The sequence below is a fragment of the Oryzias latipes genome, chromosome 11 (assembly GCF_053564925.1).
Source record: "Oryzias latipes strain Hd-rR chromosome 11, Olatipes_Hd-rR_3.1".
NCBI lineage: Eukaryota > Metazoa > Chordata > Actinopteri > Beloniformes > Adrianichthyidae > Oryzias > Oryzias latipes.
The window spans coordinates 7,481,254-7,499,365 of record NC_136247.1 but is presented as its reverse complement, the minus strand read 5'-3'; the positions used below and the strand labels follow the sequence as shown (position 1 = coordinate 7,499,365).

General features: G+C 42.3%; 1 protein-coding gene across 1 annotated transcript in view; it reads right to left on the bottom strand.

The window, feature by feature from the left end:
• The window catches only part of sdc3 (syndecan 3), a 43,217-nt gene extending 25,481 nt beyond the window's left edge, over positions 1-17,736 (bottom strand). The window contains exon 1 of the mRNA XM_004074185.5: positions 17,066-17,736. Within this exon, the coding sequence (XP_004074233.1) occupies positions 17,066-17,119 (54 nt within the window). The 5' untranslated portion in view covers positions 17,120-17,736. The remainder of the gene's footprint in view (positions 1-17,065) is intronic.
• Between the last annotated feature and the right edge of the window lie 376 nt (positions 17,737-18,112).

The window sequence follows — 18,112 nt, the reverse complement described above, 5'->3', positions numbered from 1 at the left end:
AGAAGCAGCTCTGGATGCCTATGAGTAAGCATCACTACACCAAATATACATTTAAAGATAAAGCGGAAAAAGCTTTAGATACGCCAGAGTCCACCATTCGTCTCTAGGAGAAAATAGCTGATGTACAGAAATGCAAAAAAATGCAACAAAAAAATCTGTGTTTGCACAACTTTTTCACACATGAGTGCTCACTGTGACCAAGGAATGGGAACCACAGAGCAAGAAACTGTCAACATGTTCGTGCAGCACAGAGGCAGCAGCCAGGAAATCTGTGAAGCACCCCCCTCCCCCCCATCTCATCACAGTCACAGATACATTGGATGCACTTGCTGCCCATTGAGAAACAGTTGGAAGGCTGGGATTACATCAACTTTAGTTTGTTTTTCCAGCTTGGTAAAGCCATAAATATGTCTCAGTGCAGCACCAAGCCATGGCGGAGGACTCAAATTAGCTTCAAAGAATGCTTTCTTGAATAAAGAGGAAAGAGAAGATACTAAAGGATAAATGTAGGTTGTGCTACAGTCACACCGGCCTTAGCAGCAAGCGGTCAAGTGGCCAATTCCAATGAAAAATCTTCATTAACGCACTTTTTGAGCATACGCATTCAAAACTCTTTTGTTTACGCACCACTACCAAAGTTTGTACCAAACGCCATCGAATGCACATTGCAAGTTTAACCAGTTAAACTTTGACCAATCAGAAACTCGGATTGGGTAGTGACGTATGGATGCCATCCATTGCGATTCACAGAAGCGACATCTGTTTGAAAATTGAGCCTGAAAGAGAAATTAATACTTGCAGTTTTTGCAGTGACAACAAGTCTTTCATACATCAGAATGGAGCTGTGAAAGAAAAAAGCCTGGAGCAAGATTCTCCAGATTTGCACCGCTTCAACATATCGCACGAGCCTCCTCCTCGTACATACGCCAGTATTGTGTAACGACAGTCCAGTGTGAACACCGTATGCTGCCGTATGGTGGGTGGGCGGCAGTGGTACAGCGGTAGGGCGGCCGACCCATGATTGTAATATTGCAGGTTCGATTCCCGCCTTGCACACCCATGTGTCAAAGTGTCCTTGGGCTTGAACTTGCCTCTGGTGGAAGGTGGCGGCAGTACTTGGCCAGTGCAGAGCCACCACCAGTGTGTGAATGTGTGTGTGCATTGGTAAATGGGACTTTAACTGCAAAGTGTCTTGGGCCATCAAAAGAAGGTAGAAAAGCGGCATATAAGTATACACCATTTACTTTTATGCCATCTAAAAGTACCTACGGTCAACGCATTCTTGAACGTGTGACAAATGCCTGGTGTTCAAATTTATAATCTGGATTTAGATCAGGTGTAGGACGGACTAACATCAACATTTACATCTAATTTCATGCTCCCCTGGCAAAACAAATCTCATCTTTGTAATTTACAAAATAAATGAATATTTGGTTTATTATGAAACTACACAGTTTGACCTCTTGCAGACTTCACCTGCAGTGTTGTTCTTGTATGGCTTTTATCTCTAATGGCAGACTACGAAGGGCAAACAGCAGCTTTAGAGTTTCCTTCCCAGCACAAAAAGATTTAAACAAAATGAAACAAGTAAGCCAGAATTGTGCAACAGCTTCTTACTGGTACCAGCCGTAGGCATCACAGCGGGGCAGGCAACGCATGCAATTGCAGACAGCCTCAAGATACAAGGGGCCCCAATGGAGAACCAATTTCACATTCCACGCCGATGCCTGATCTCTGACTTCAAAGCAAATCGGATGGAAATATCGCAATATTAGAAGAGCAGGGTGCCAATCATAGGCAAGACCTGCAAGATTTCTGGTCCTTCGTTAAACAATTAAATAATTAAATTCGAATAGAGTTTGAAATAAAAATCTTTGCTTTGAGGACAGCAAAAAAATGTGAACCTTGCAAAGCAAAAGTGCAACTCTGAAGCAACCACAAAAGGAGAGCAAAGAGGAAAAAAAGGGGGAGTTGAACAAAATGTGTTTAATTCTCCCCCCGCAGACAGAAACATGGAAAAGATGCTGACCCTCATTTTTAACAACAGTTAATAAACGTTATGCCAAACTGCTAATTTGTGCAGATAATTCAAGCACATGGATCTCTTTAAATTGACTAACAGCTTTAATGGGATGTCAGGCGGAGACACTTCATGACAAGCTAAATTCGAAGTGGAAGGAGAGTCTGTTATATGTTTACAGTAAGGTGGTCATTTGACAGATGCTCCTGACAGTTCTTGTCACTGGCTCCTCAGACGAAGGGGGGAAAAATACTTTACATTCATTAAATTCCAGTAGTGGCTCTCAGGACTGCCAATGTGCCGTTTGAAGGTCACAATGAGACCTTTCATTTCCATCATTTTCTTTTTTCAAGGAAAAGAAAATCAAGAAACTGTCATTTCTTTCGCAGAGTCCTTTAACCAACTTCACCTTTTACCTGCAAAAAGTGCATCACTGTCTTTACAATCACAATTCAACAATTGGAAAAACTCAGGTTCCCTTTATTATGAGCAAATCTTTTAGGTTTTCTGTGAGCCGTGTCTCTCGGTGAGGATAATTTTATGAAGCTGAGGTGTAGCGGGCATAAAACCCCCAAAACAATCAAGTACTTTACCTGAAAATGTCATAAATTTTATGAAAAGGGGACGACAGAAAGACAGTTTTAGAGAACCGTTATTGCTCGTCTTGAAACTAAACCTTGGGTTTAGGAAATTTAGGAAGTTATCACCGACAGGGACTTTTCTTCAATAGGGGTATTTTGACTCTAAGGCGCCTCGTTTTTTTAGACAAAGTGTCCTTTTACCAAATTGTTAATGAGAATAAGAAAGAGGATGGATTGTAATTTGCAGAAAAAGAGTTTCTTAGGAATCAGTCACTTTATGGCGCACCACTCCTCCATGTGAAACTACCTGGCTTAATTTTCTTTTTATCACAATAAGAAAACAGACGCATCAGTTGCTCCTTTGGTGTATTTTTGATAAAGTCACTTGGGTGATGGGTCTACCATGAAATGACCACACAAAACCAGCCACAGCGGAAGTCGCGTGAGGCAAAAGAAAACGCGTTTTGTTTGTATTTATGATGGGTGACATTGACCTGCAGCCATGCCATTCACTAACTGGAGTTGTGAGACTGTCACACACTGGTGTGGAGATCCACTCAGGACGAGGAGGGATACTCTACATCTTTACGTAAGACCCACCTGTTACACTAATCAGACACTCCACTGGGATTAGAGGCCACATCTCTAAGTGCACACACACAAAACACACACAACACACACAGCTTCCCCGCGTGGAATCCTTTTCTATTATAAATGACTTCATGAAACATGCAGGTTTGTGTTAGAGTGCGAGTGTGTGTCACTGCCCTGCTGCCAAAAATGCCTTGACATCCTGATGCCACTCCCACACTTAACAATGCATCGCAGTACATTTATTGCATTTATGAGGGGGCGTGTGTGTTTTGTCTTTTAGGGTGTACCAGTGGCCAAGTGTGTGTATTTGTGTGTTCTTGAGTGCATTGATGTTTGGCTGGAGAAGTGTTGCAGTGAATGCTGCTGGTTAACTGGTGGGTCAATGCCTGAGCTTTAGTGCCTACTTCTATGAAGTGCTGGAGAGATCGAGGACAAGGACTGAGGGGGAATGCAGATTTGTGTACGTGTGTGTGTGTGCATAAGTGTGATTACAGCCCTGCTCAATAGGCCCATTTCTGCAGGGCCAGTGGGAGGGCGTGGTGCCTGTGGCTGCAACTTTTCTTGTGTTTCTAAGGAACTTTTCAGAAGCGCTCAGAAATGTTGCTGTGTGTGAGAGAGCTCCTCGCAAACCATGATGCCTTTGTGTCACAGTGTGTGTGTGTGTGCTTGTGAAGGGAGCCGAGTACACACAAACACACAAAAACACTGATCAATGGTCTCAGTCTCAAAATCAAAAACACGCACAAACGGGATGACAAGCATCACATTTCTGCAGATAAACAGGGAATTCGAATCACGAGGCAACATCTGTGTGTGTGTTTGTGTAATAACAGTTTGTATAATCAGGCTAATGACTGTCATGCAACTGCACAAGCACCCAAATAAGACAGGAGAGAAAATCAATTTGGCAGAGGCACAGTTTTATGGAGAAAAAGGTTACGGCCGAAGAAGACAGCCGAGGATGAAGACAGAGGAAAAGAACGTCAATCGCCACAATAAATTTCAATCAGAAAGGTGAATCTTTGTAGGGGTGTGTGCAAGAGACGAGGCCAAGAGTTTCACATCTCTTAAACACAAACGCAGACTGGGTAAACAAATAGCTGGTACTCCAGGTGGTTGACCTGGTCTTGCTCTCCTGCCTGCTTCTCATTTGCTGGCTGTCTTTGGTTGGAGCCGACGTTGAGCGTCGCCGGGACAGCCTGGTATAGCCAACTGATGCAGCAGAGATCTAAACAGCTCATGAAACTGAACTCTGATCAAACCAGTTGTAGGATTTGGTGGCAGAGGGGAACTCGGAATAAGGCGACAGCAGCATATGGTCTCTGCTTTAAAGCTGAATGCTTGTGACTTAATCAGGCTTTTATCATGAGATCCTGATCAGCTCTGATGTCTTAGGACCCATGACTCAACATGAGAAGAAGGCAGCTGGAATAAGATCTGGAGTTATTTCCTCTGTAAATGGGTCTTGTGGTAGACACTATTTTATGTTTGCATCATGTGAGCTGATTGAATAAAACAGATCCTAAATGGCTGCGGTTTCTTGTTAGGATCCAGTAAATTAGGGGACATTTCCCTGCAGAGACATTAAAAATGGCCTTTTACCTAAAATGTAAACAGTTAATTAGGTTTTTTTTTCCTACAGGAGTATTTATTCAGAAGAATATCTTTTCATTTTCAGAAATCTGACTTCCGGATTGAAGCAGAATTGGAAATAAGAGCAAAAGGTTTAACAGCAAAAGGTTTAATAGTCTCAAAACATTTTGATGCCTCTGTGGCTAAATGGTTCATATATGAAAATTGTTTCTACAATATTATTTTATTAGACTTCTATCTGATATTTATTTGACAGTTAGTGCAAAGGTCATGGTGATTTGGCCCACTTTTTTGCTTATTACCAGTGTAGGGATACTATATCCTCTTTATTAAATCTTAAGAAAGTAAAAATACGCTTGTTTCAAGAAAAACTGTAATATTTTCCTTCTTGCAAGAATTATAATCGTATCAAGAAAGTTTTTCAATGATAAATTAAAAAGAATTCTTGGTAAAACGTTTTTTTCTTACCCCATTGGCAGTTGAAGCCTTTTTGAAAACAAAACACACTGGAGCAGTTCACAAATTAACCTCTAGGAGCTTTTTTTTTCTCCTTAAAGTGCAAGTTAATCTCAATATTCTTGTGGTAAATAGCCAAACTAAAGAACAAAAACGAATGTACTTGAACCTTTATTCTAAAACTTTAGTTTATTTAAATAGTTGGATTTTACTTTCATTACAACGTTGAAGGTTTATATATATATATATATATATATATATATATATATAAATCTATTATGGCACTCTAAGGGTTTGATTGAATCATTTGTGGCCACAAAAGTGACAACAAAAAATGCAAAACCGGGCTTTAAATCAGCCTCAAAGGAGCCAATTGTCCATATGTGTATACAGTCTATGTGTTACCAACTTTTTACCAGCAGGCAATGTAAGTGATCGTATCTCTTTTCACATTAAAGTTTGTGAATTTCCCCACCTTTGGACAATCAAAGGTGTTTTCTTTTTCTCAGAAGTCAGAGCTCTGTCTCCCCTTCTGGTCACCGACAGGAACCATCTCCAGAGTTCTAAATACACTTCATCTCCCAGCAACCCCAGCAACAGTTTCTGGATGCCACACACCTGACTTTCATTTGCAAATCACTCACAGTACACTTAATGACTGAGCCTCACTCAGTGTGAAGTATTGTTTGTGTCACTCTGCCTGCATTACCGAGCGTTGTATTTGGACCTGATTTTCTGACCCTGTTTCATCTTTTGTCTCTGTTTGCCTGCTGCCTGCCCCGAATCTCATCTGGATCCTGACTATTCTCATCGTTTCTTTGATGCTCTCATGCTCGTTATTGACCCCAGTCTGCCTGACCCTGATTTAGCTTTGTAGACTTTTAGCTGAGCTAATAAACCTTATGCAGTTGGAACCAACCTTCTGCCAGTTTTGTGACACTTATCTTAGAGGTAATGTACAGCTTGTAAACTACGTCTTTATACCAGAGGTAATTTGAGGACAGGCAATATAAGGGTTATGATACTATCTCGTTCTTCCAGCCCTCCTCTCTTTGTGTCTCATAATCCCATCCAGGTTGTCCTCTCGGTTCAATCCGCCTCAACTCCTGTAAGCTCTTTACAGGTTTGCATTTACCACTAGCCTTTCTGTCACTGCTGCCACACCAATCTTCTGTTGCTAGCTTTCTTTCATTTTTCTCTGCTCCTCTGCTTTTAGATATTTCACTGCCTCTTAAATTCTCTTAATTTTTTATTTTTCCCCCTACACAACCGCTTTCACCCACCTGCTTCTCTGTTCTGCACTGAAACCAACACCTTGTCCTTTTTCATTTCTCTATTACTGCTGTCTGTGATTGCCCTCAGCCTCATTCCCCTTTCATTTTCTGTACACCTCTGCTCCTCCACACAATATCTAATCACATCTGCTGCCACACCTAGCTAGTTTTTTTCCAAGGGGATTGTCCGGCTGGAAGCCTTTTTGTGTAACACCAGGTGTTCCTGCACAATCTCTGCACAATTTCAAATCAGCTAAAAGTGAACCAGATGCTTTGGGAAACCATTATATTTAGGAAGTGAACCAAAATATTTAAAGCTGCTTCTATTCCTGGAGAATATAGCAACAAAAACAGGAAAAAAAACCTTTTAAATGACAATTTGACAATTTGTCTTAAATAAAGACCCACTCAAATGAAACTTGTGTTTTTGGGTATTTTTAACATATTCCTGTGCTATTTTTCTCATGAAGGACATATATTGTGCTCAATTAAGCTCAAAATTTCTCTGAATATGTCTACCAGTAATTCAAACCACTGTGAATCAGGAACAGACAAAAAAAACACCAACAGTCCGGCCGTCAACTCAACTTCTGCAGAACTTTGTTCGAGAAAAGGCCTTCTTTTTCTGTGGCTAAATCTGGCACAATCATAATTAAAAGACAACTGGGCACGCTTTTACACTGGGACTTTGAATAGTTCCTTTTAATTTTCTGATTTTTTTCATTTGTTTGTTTTACAGTGTTACGTAAACCTTTGGGCAATATTTAATTGTTTTCTTTTTTGATTTTGAGTTTTTTTCCCTTAAAAAAACCTTTGTTTTTACTTAGACCTCAAACTTTATTTTGAAAAATGTCAATGGTATTTCAATTATTTCATTAAAAAATCAGTTATGCCCTGCTGTTTTCATTCTGATGTTACATTCACACCGGCCATGTGTCGCGTGTTCAAGAACGTGCATTTAGTATCTGGTGTTCACACTGGCTATCACCACACGATGCTAGTGCATCACTTCTAAGAGAGGCTTAGTGAGAAATGTCGAAGCGGTGCAAATCTCACGAATCTTGCTATAGGGTATTTTTTTCACAGCTCTATTTCGATATATGAAAGTTTTGGTTAAAATTTCAAACCGTTGGCACTTCTGTGAATCAAAGGGGATGTCATCCATACGTCACTTCCAAATCCGAGTCCCTGATTGGTCAAAGGTCACATTTTGTACATCGAGCCCAAAAACGGTCGTGGAAACTTGCATAGCAAATTTTTATATGTGGAAGCCCGAAACTCTCATTCATGCACATTCACATAGGCTTTTCACTGGAAGTGGTCGTTTGAACACGCTTTGCCGAGGGTGGTGTGACCGTAGCTTTAGAGTGTTAAGTTTATTCTCGACCAACTTTATTTCAAAATGTGAAATATTTCTTTGGGGTGATTCCCTTTATACACATTTTCGTAGATTCCGTGATGGCCTTCATTCAAAAACAGTTATAAAACCTACTCATATCAATACGGAAAAAAACTTAAAAATTGAATATTTCATGAACACATCCTCCTCTTCCTCCTGTTGTGTATCATGATTTAGTGTTGTGTAACCTGCCAGTTTCTGTTGTGTATCATCCTCAGTCACTTCATGTCCTGTCACACAAATGCCACAGTCAGTCCAACAAGGGAAACTATTATCACCTCCCTCACAGCTAAACAAACAAAGCGTGCACATGTGTGCACGCCGGCGTCCGTCGGCCTTTCAGGCCTCAGTCTCTGTGGGTGAGATTAGGACTAATCCACAACTGTTGGAATGAAAGATTAAGAATGAATCACCTGCTGCCGTGTGTGTATGTGTGTACAGGCGTTTATGGAGAAGCCCTATGGGAAAAAAAAAACCTGCACTATCACTCACACACATGACTCATTAGCTTCAGGGCTTCATTCCAACAGCACACCCACACAAACAGGTCTGTGTCTTTAATTGGATCGATGCTTTTCCCTCATGATTTCCTGATAACTGGGGGAACATAAGTAAAGATAAGAGAGGGGATCTTTTTTCATCGTTTTTTGTTTTTTTACCAAGTTCGCATTTATTAAGACATGCAGAGTAAACGCAGGACTCTGCAGCGATGGAGGACCATCCAGATGGAAGGAGAGAGGAAAAACGGTGCGGCAATGAGCTTCTGACCTCATTCGCTCCTCTGTCGGGACGCAGAGCTAAATTATTTACGTGCACACACACACACACACACAGTCACGTGCCATTTGCACACAGCATTTCTTGCACAAGCCGCCTCCGTGTGCTCCTTCATCACCCTTTTGAAGGCTGCTTAACATGTAGGAACACACCTTTGTGAAGTCAACGCCCCCGTGAACTGCTCAGGAAGCTCCTTGTTGACTTGAAGCTTGAAGGCTGGATTTAAAACCAAAATATTGCTAAACAGGAAAAGTATGTTAAAGTCTTGCGCCAATCATCTTATGATCTATTTTTAAAGTTTTCCCAGTAGTCATCAACGTCTTTATTTTAGGCAAAATCTAAAAAACGGTGTCGTTTTCTAGGACATAGTTTCTGCAGAACGGCAGTTCATCCGAAATTTGCTCTGAGTTGTGGGCGGGACTCTTCATGCAGAGCAAGCCTGCCAACACTTCCCATCATCCCTTTGTTTACACTCTCTCCTGATAGCTGACAGCCCCTCACTCTCCCAACCCAACATTACGGCTGAAACAAAAATGGTGAGCGATTTTTCTTATGCTCCTGATTTAGCACGATTTGAATAAAGAAAAACCCCAAAACACAATTTACATTTCTTCATGCATGTCCTCCATCATGAGAAGAATGCTATGAGAAAACGTTAAAAACACAAAAAACACGATTTTCCTCTAACAGACTTTAGCCACAATATATATGCAGTGAGGTTTTCAAAAAGTGAAATGTTTATGGTTTGCCTGTCACTGAGTGCATAGGTTTATATTGAAAATTGGAGGAAATCCTAAAGATTTAAAATAAAGGTTTTACTTCATGTTTCTAGCTATTTAAAGCTGGTAAAGTCAAGGGTTGTAAAAAAAAAATACTCAACTGCCTGAACTGATTGGATTTTATTTTGAAATTATTCTAATGTCGATTCATTAAACTTTCCATTCCAAAACCAAGGCAGACTTTTATTTTGAACCCTAAAAAATGCCTTTTCTCAGGGCCCAATAAACTAAATGGACATGGCTGATTTTTCTCTTCCTTTACATTTCCTTCCCTTTAAGACATTAATGAAACTCCCCCTGGATGCCCCCCCCCCTTCCCTGCTTGACTTCATTTACATGCACTCTATACAGCCATAGATCTTCACAGAATGATGCAAGGGGGAAGGGGGCGTTCGGGAAATCTGTGTCTATCTGGATTAAATAAATACGATTTTGGATGTGATTAATAATCTGTCTCAGATTAGACTATGACACTAGAAGTCACCAAAAATACAGCATAACACTAAATTCTAAGATCTTAAATTTTATGTGGTCAAAAGTTTTTAACATTTTACTTTGGATTTGTATGAAAAGAATATGTATGAGCTACAAGAGACATCAAATTACAGAAGATAATCCCTTGAAATGCACTCGTTAAATGACTTTTAAAAAATTGTTAAAGTTATATATTGTTATTTGTCTTTCTTTTCTATTTTATTAAGAAAAAAATGTATTGTTTTTCTTTTTCAACATTTTCTTATCATTTCTAAATCTATTACATTAGCCAGAGTAAATTTGTAGAAAATTTGTTCATTAGGCATTTGATGGACAGACTAAACAACAGAAGGAGGAGAGGATGAAGGCAGCAGAGTGTAGTGTGAGAGGTCAGACCAGGGCCAGCATCACCAAGAGTCTAGTCAGGAGTGTGAAGGCCGACCTTATCAGGCCTCAAACTGCTCTTATCAACTGCCTGCCAGGAAATGCACATCCCAACAGCTTCATTGGACAGTCCCGCATAACCCCACCCATCAATACAATTACCTCTAAGTCATGGTAACCCCAGACGATAGGAGAGGGAAGGAAGAGCGAATAATTGCATGAATGAAGCTAGAAGTGATCGGCTCAGTGTGAAGGTAACACCGGCTCGCACACATTTTGTTAGCGGTAAGGACCCCCCCCCCCCCCCCCCCCCCCCCCCCCCCGTTTTCTAGGGGACTTTATTTATAGCAGACGCTTCGACACACAGAGATCCCAGAATGCTTTTTGGTTTTGAGACGGCACCGGGTTTATGCTCTCTAATTTTAAGTCCTGTTATAGGACGTACAGGCGTGCTCAAACACCCTCGTTACTGTAGAACAGGGAACTCAACTGCCATCTTTTTTTTTATATATACCTCCAGCAGAGATGGCAGTGAAAAACATGTGAATGAGGGATGAAAGATGGAATGAAAAATAAAGAGGGAGCAGAATGGAGAGGAGGACAATAAGGCTGTGACAGAGGCAGCCATGGTGGTTGTCATGGCGACGGCCATGGAGAGCAGGTAGAGCACAGTCCCCTGGGAATGAGCAGCGCACGCCTCCCTTCCACCCTCGCGATTTTCCAAATCCCTCCATCCTAGCTCCCTCTGCATCCCTTCATTCCTTCGTCGTCATCCCAACCATCCGGCTCTCATTTCCCCTCTCAGTATCGACCATCTTCTCTCCATCAGTATCACTCTCAGTCTTTTGTCCCACTATGGGTTTCTTTTCCTTACCTCATCTTTTTTCCAATTCCCATGGTTCTACACCCCCCCCCCCCCCCTTTCTCCTACTGGCTGACATCCCCTGCTCACAATCACCCCAAATATTTTTCCATCCTTACTTCCACTTCTTCGCCATTCCTCATTAGCTTGTGGTCTGTGTACCTCCCATTTTTCCATTCCTTTTCCTCCCTCCCTCCTCCTGCCTCGGTATTCATCAAACCCCCCCTCTAGAGAATATGTGTGTGTGAGTATGTCTGCACAATGCTGCCCAATTACTGCAATATAGACTTTGTGTGTGTTTAGTTTTTACACTAACTGTGCCTATGGCCTATTTTAACCCACCTAAAAACACCTCCAAGCGTTCTTCGTCTCCCTCTGACTCACTGAATCAACAGCGCTGCTGCACACCGCCACTCTGAGCGTGTGTGCGAATCCAGTATGTAGAAGGAAATCCAGAATTTAGTCTTGATGTTTATCTGAGCATCAGAGCGCATCTGTCTGTGTGTTTGAGGGAAAAAACATGGTTTTGATCTAACTTTAAAGGAAAAAGTAAATGGGTTTATCAAAAAAAACCAACAACAACAACAGAAAAGTGCATACAAGAAAGAAGAAGAAAGTTTAAAACGTAGCAACGTTTAGCTGTTTTCTGCCAAAGAGTAACACTTTATAGATGCAATTCCCATGAAAATTGACCAACCAAACAAATGTATAGTTTCCTCAAACACCACAAGACCCAACTGATGCTTGATTAAAACTCAAAACTTTTGTTTGAAGAATATATAACTTAAATTAATCCTAACATATTAACTGAATTCCATTTCACACTGGGTTCATTTCCTCAGATTATACACCTGACCAGCACAAATCTCAGTTCCTTTGCAAGTGAAATCTGTTGTGATTCACTACAGTGTGAATGCAAACAGACCACAGAAAACAAGTGACATGCATTCCAAGTAAGAGACGTCCATCTGCACAAATCACATAACAAATATAAACATTAAAAAAAGTTGTAGTGACAACATTCCAGTAGAGGTGAAAACAAGCGGGACTAGCTTTTTCTCCTTCTTTGTAACACTTGTGCAGATGTTTCCAGGTGATTTGGTGCAAAATCAAACCAAGTAAAGGTGAAACTTTTCCCTTCTTTATTCAAACAAAAGGGATGAAAAATCTAAATGAACCCTAAAATGAGTCTTCATATCTTTATATCTGAGTTCAAATTGGCGTATTTGGTTTTTAACGTGGCTTGTAAATAAAAAAAAAATCGAATGTATTTTCTTTGATAACATCAATTATCTGGCAATGAAAAATTAGCTAAACATTAGCTGTGTATGCGTCCATGTGCAGTTTTATATCTGCGCTTGTGTCAACAAAATACAAAATTACATAACAGATGTCAGACACAGTCTCCCTTGATGTTGCAATTCTTCAAAAGACCACTAGAGGCTGGCTTCATAAGACAAAACTTGCTCCCATGGACTCCAATGTTAAAAAGTCAAACTTTACAGCAAAATAAACATATTTACAGCATGGTGTCTATTTCGTTTGCATGTGTATGACTTTAAATTCTATCCATGACAACTTGTAATTGTAAGGTGGATGGACCAACAACTAAACAAAGCCTAAAAAAATATTCTTTATCTCATTTTATTGCTTTTTTTGGAACATTGTTGATTTGGGTGGAGGAAACTACACTTCATGCTTCGTTTTCACAAAGCAAAATCCAATAACTGATGTCAGACATTGTCTGCCCATTGTGTAAATGTCTATGGTCCTTACGTGTGCATATTCTCCATGATAAATCAGATAATGCAAAAATCTAGAACAAGATTTTTTAAATGTTGCATTTTTAAAGTTAATTTACAGATGTATCTGATTACTTCTGGTTATCCTATATCGTTGGGATGTGAACTGGATCAGTGGATTAAGAAAACACAATCAGAGCTGCTCTATTTACCCTTTAACACAGGAGATGTTGCCGCCGACACCTAAATAACCCACGCTCTTTGACATACCATAACTGTTTGACTGGCAACATGATCAACGAAAATAAGCTGGTTCTGACGCAGAGAAAAGCTTTGCACCTGTGTGAGACACCTTACTAACGTAAAGTGTTGTATAACGGCGCAAAGCCGCTTTTCTTTGTTTCAGAATTCGCTGGATTTACAATAATTGTGTAAATTAAGTTACTGTAGTCGAAGGTATGTCAACACTGGAGTTAATGCTCCGATGCAAAACGGTTAAAACACCAACTTAACATCAAACCACTAACTGCTGTAACTATTTGATGTCTAATCATTATCACTGTTTTTTCACGTCATTCACGTGGGCAGATGCTATGGCGCAGTGGAGTAGTGGTCACTTGCAGGTCACAGGTTTGAAATCAGGTTCTCGTTAGTCTTTTTGCGTCAGGAAGCCCCCTCTAAACTATTGCTAACATAATAGCATAAGCCCTTTCAATCAAGAACCTTTATGTTTGTTAGTTTCATGCAATTTGGGATTTAAACTGTAAACTCACATCATATCACAGGGCTCCTTCCATTAAACACAAAAAACGTTTATTGCCGAAAGAAGAAAAATGTTAAACCTCACATAAAGTAAAAATTGATATAATTGTTAATTTTTTTTAAACCTTCCTCATGGTGCAGAATTTACAATTTGCCTTGAGGAAACTGAAAGCATAACAGTGCTTCACTCTACATTAAAGAAAAGCCAAAACACTATTTGAATACTTGACTGCTCTGCTTCATACTGGTTTAGTTGGGTCAGATTTTAGGTAATAATTAAATTTTAAAAAAATCCATAAGCTCAGTCTAAGTCTGAATATAAATCAATTAGCTGCTGACAGACATTCAGTGGTTTACTCCTCTACAGCTACGCCCATGTTCTTCTCGTCCACAGGAAGCATAAACACCAATTGAACGTCTCCACGGCTTCCAAATCTAAACAATAAAAGCCTGGCTGCAAACCAGTTACACAGCTAAGTAATGAAAACAACAAATCACAGCCATCTTGCTGGGATGCTTGAGTTGATTTCTTGAATTGAAGAGATGCTCTGATTACTTATATGTCGTCAAACGCAACACAGGTGATGATTTTTAGTGTGGAAAACAAGCAGGAGATCCAACTGTTCAGACTAACTTCTTTGCTTTTGACTGAACTGAATGAATAAAGCTTCATTTAGCCAAATGAGGAAAACCTCTTTATGTCCGTCTGCTCCTGGTCATGTGATTCTGACCGGAAAAAGCAGGAGTCCACAAACTTCTTAATACGAATTCAGACAAGGGTCAGATGTCTTTGCTAAATTATTAGCATGCAGCTTAACACGGGAGCTTACAAAAGGTCCCAAAGATCTCTGGGGGGCTGATTATCACGGGTTTACCAGCTAAGCTGAGTTTTGCATAGACACTGGTAATCATGGATCAAGTCCCCTTTAATTTTCAAGTAAACCGGCCTGACAACAACAGGATGCTGCTGTTGGGTTTTTGCATTTCAGAGTAAAAATATCTTGCATGAAGAGAGCCTCTATTGTTCTCTTATGTCTGCAACGCCCAGCTCCCTATACCAGAACTCATTTACTAAAGATTTAACCTTACATTTAACCTCTACTTTAAAGAAGTTGGGAGCTTTTTTTTATTAAAATGCTGCTAAATCCCATGTGATTGGGTGCCCAGATTGTAAAAGGGATAAATAAAAAAGTTGAAGGACAGTAGACTTTTTTTTTTCTTCACTCCAGACTCCGGATATTAACCCTGATCTGCTTATTTCCTCCACCCACTGGAAAGGGACTCCCATTCATTCAGCCATCCGTTATGCACCTGAAAGCAGAATTTCTACCTGCTGAAACGCGCATTTGTGTGTGAGAGGAGTTTGTCATCCAAGAGGGCAAGAAGGACCCACTTCCTGTGTCAAATTGCCTCTCTGATTCCTTTCTCCCCCCTCAATCCACCTCGTTTTGCCTCTCCGACCGCCCCCCCCCCCCCTTCTTGATCCCTTCTTTCCTTCCTCATCCTTCTACGGGGGAGGCTTTGTCTGCCGTCAAGAGACACAAAACACTGATTCATCCCTCAAGTTAAACGCGATCCTTGAGAACACAGCAAAACACGCACTTCTCAAGAGGCAGAGGGCCGGCGAGAACAAGTTTCTGGCAGCGGATGTTGGCTGTTTTCGAGCCCACACAGACAGATGGACAGTCCCGGCTCTCATGGAGGCAGGACGACGCACGCACAAATACACTGGCTGTTCACGGGGCCACAGATGTCTGTGGGAAAATCAGTTTCCCGTGTAAAATATAGCCTCATGGAGATGATGTCAGAAATCTGCTGACAGGAAATACCCACACAGGCAGGACACTCGGGATGGCTCAGAGTGCACACTTAAACTCGTTTATAGCCAAGAACCTTTCAGCACACAATCACAAGTCGCATGTTTGTTTGTTTGTTTGTTTCCAGACTTTTTAAGTTGTAACCATTCAACTGCTCGATTCTATTAGAGTAATCCCAGCATTTGGCCGCGCACAAACACTATATTTATTTCAGTGTCACACCTGTCTCCATCTAAGCGCCGAGAGACAGATTAGGTCAGCCGGGAGCCAAGGATCTCTGGCAGAGCTCTCAACCGACTGACCTAGTCTTAATCAGTATGTGAGATGTCGAAGGGCGGCAGCAAAGAAGCTTCATGGCACCGGCAAGAAAACCCCAACTGTTGGTTTGATTATGTCCAAGAGCAGAAAAGTCTGAAAGGCTAAAAGTTTAAAAAGGGATAAATGTTGGTTAGTCTGTCATCTCCAGATGGGGTCAAAACACAATGTTAGGTTTGAAAAGATGTGGGATCCTCAAATGTGACATCAGTCCTTCAGGAACAGCTATGAGTTTGACTTTGGGTTTGAAACTAATGAGTCCCTAAGATGACAGGAGATACACATCCTCTTTTGGAGCTACTGATGTATTCTTAGACGTGTTCCTTTCAAAATTAGATCTGATTTTTGATTATTTTTAGTTCCGGTTTTCTCTGAATGATTCAGCGATCGAGCCTCTCCTCCTCCTCCCTGTTTGTGGGATAAATATGGATTCACGGGTGACGGAAGGTGTGGGCTTGGTGTGCTGAGGGTGGTGGGCGTGGACGCTTCCGGAAGAGAGGTGTGTGAAACTGGGGGTGGGGGTTGTCTAGAATTCCTAATCAGCTCCTCGCGTTTCCCGATGACATCATTCCCATCGAGGATGTCGTTGGTGCGCCGCATCGCCGTTACCTTCGCGTTACCCCACCCACTTTTCGCAGAGGTGCGCACGCATTAGCACACCTAGGCCCGCGCAGGAAGGTGTGTGTATGTGGGGGGGGGGGACACCCCCACTACCTCTACACCCACCCCCACCCCTGTCTTCTGGCATCCGGACAAAAGGAATCGGACATCATCCACCCGTTCCTTCTCAAATACGCGCAAATTTTACGCGCAGCGTGCTGCCACTGCCGGTGATAAAGTGTGTTAAAGCAGTTGCTGCATGGCTGCCCTCACCCCCACTTTTTCCCAAATGAACGCCAGGATGTGAGCTGGCTGCAGACACGAGGAACCAAGACTACTAATCAAGCGCAATTAGAGATAACGCGCTAATTACCGACGCGCAGAGCGCGCGCACACAACCTACCAGGAGGTGGAGAACACATGCCCGACACTGAGACACAAAGCCTGTGTGAGTTTAAAAAAAACTGTGTGTGGGGGGGGGGGGTCAAGAAGACCCCCTGACGGGGGTCGCGGTCCGCCAATAAGCGCTGATATGTAGGTCGAGTGTAGCTTTCCTGCCGATCACCGCTCTCCCATTAACTGTGACGCGCGCGTGCGCGCACGTGCTCACCACTTAACAAAGGATCGGATGCTTACCGTGGCAGCGCCGGCGAGCAGCGCCGTCAGCGCCAACAGCAAAGGCAGCTTCATAGTAGAGGTGCGCGGGCACAGCCTCCCGGAGCCGCCGCTGCCTTCAGGGAGGTGGAGGCTGAGGGGGTGGGGGTCGGGACAGGCGAAGGCTCTTCTCTTGTTGCTATTTCACTCTGACTTGGTGTCGGTGCCCGGGCAGTCTGACCAACTTCAGAGCGCGCCGCCCGTCCGCGCAACCATCCGTCCTTCTGCTCGGGCGCTTAAATCCAGGACTTTACGCTCCCGGTCACCTGCGATCTCCACGCGGCCTCCTTTCCCCCCCTGCTTCTCTCCAGGCTGTTTCTGGGAGTTTGCGTTCACAGAGCCTTATCATTTACCACCGAGAGACGCCAGAGCTCCTCTCCTTCCTCTCCTCACTCACAGTCATGCACCCTCTCTCCTCCCCCTCTCCGTCGAGGGCAGGATGTTCCGTATGGCGACGCTGCCTGGCCTGGGAGTTTGGCTGAAAGGAGGGGGGGGGGGGGGTCTGTGCATGTGCGTGAGCATGTGTGAGATTAGGGAATCTCCGCGGGCAGAGGCGATGATGCCCCCTGCAGCTGGCTCAGGAGCTGGCAGCTCGGAAACAGCAGGATGCTGCAGTTCCTTGCTGCCTGCCAGGTTGCGCAGATCGGGTCTGCGCAGAAAATAAGCATCAATTCTTACCTTTAGAATGCTGTGATTGGCTGACACCATTATTTCACACCTTTTTTCCCTTCAACTGGCGGGAAGACTCACAGCTGTTGTTACTAACGGGGCAGAAGTCAATCTGCTGTTGATCTGAGAGGCGAGGCTTTCCTAAAACTTCAATTGGACATCATTTTTGCGCATCCTGGAATGGTTTAATCCAAATTCACAGGCAATCTCATTCCAGTGTTATGTCCAATTAGTATTTTTAAAGTAAAAAGCGGTTGACAAGGCGCAACAAAGTAACAATTTGAACATACCTTATTTATTCATAAAACTTGTTAAATCAGTAATTAAAAATGTAAGATCCAATTCCTGGTGTATAGAGAC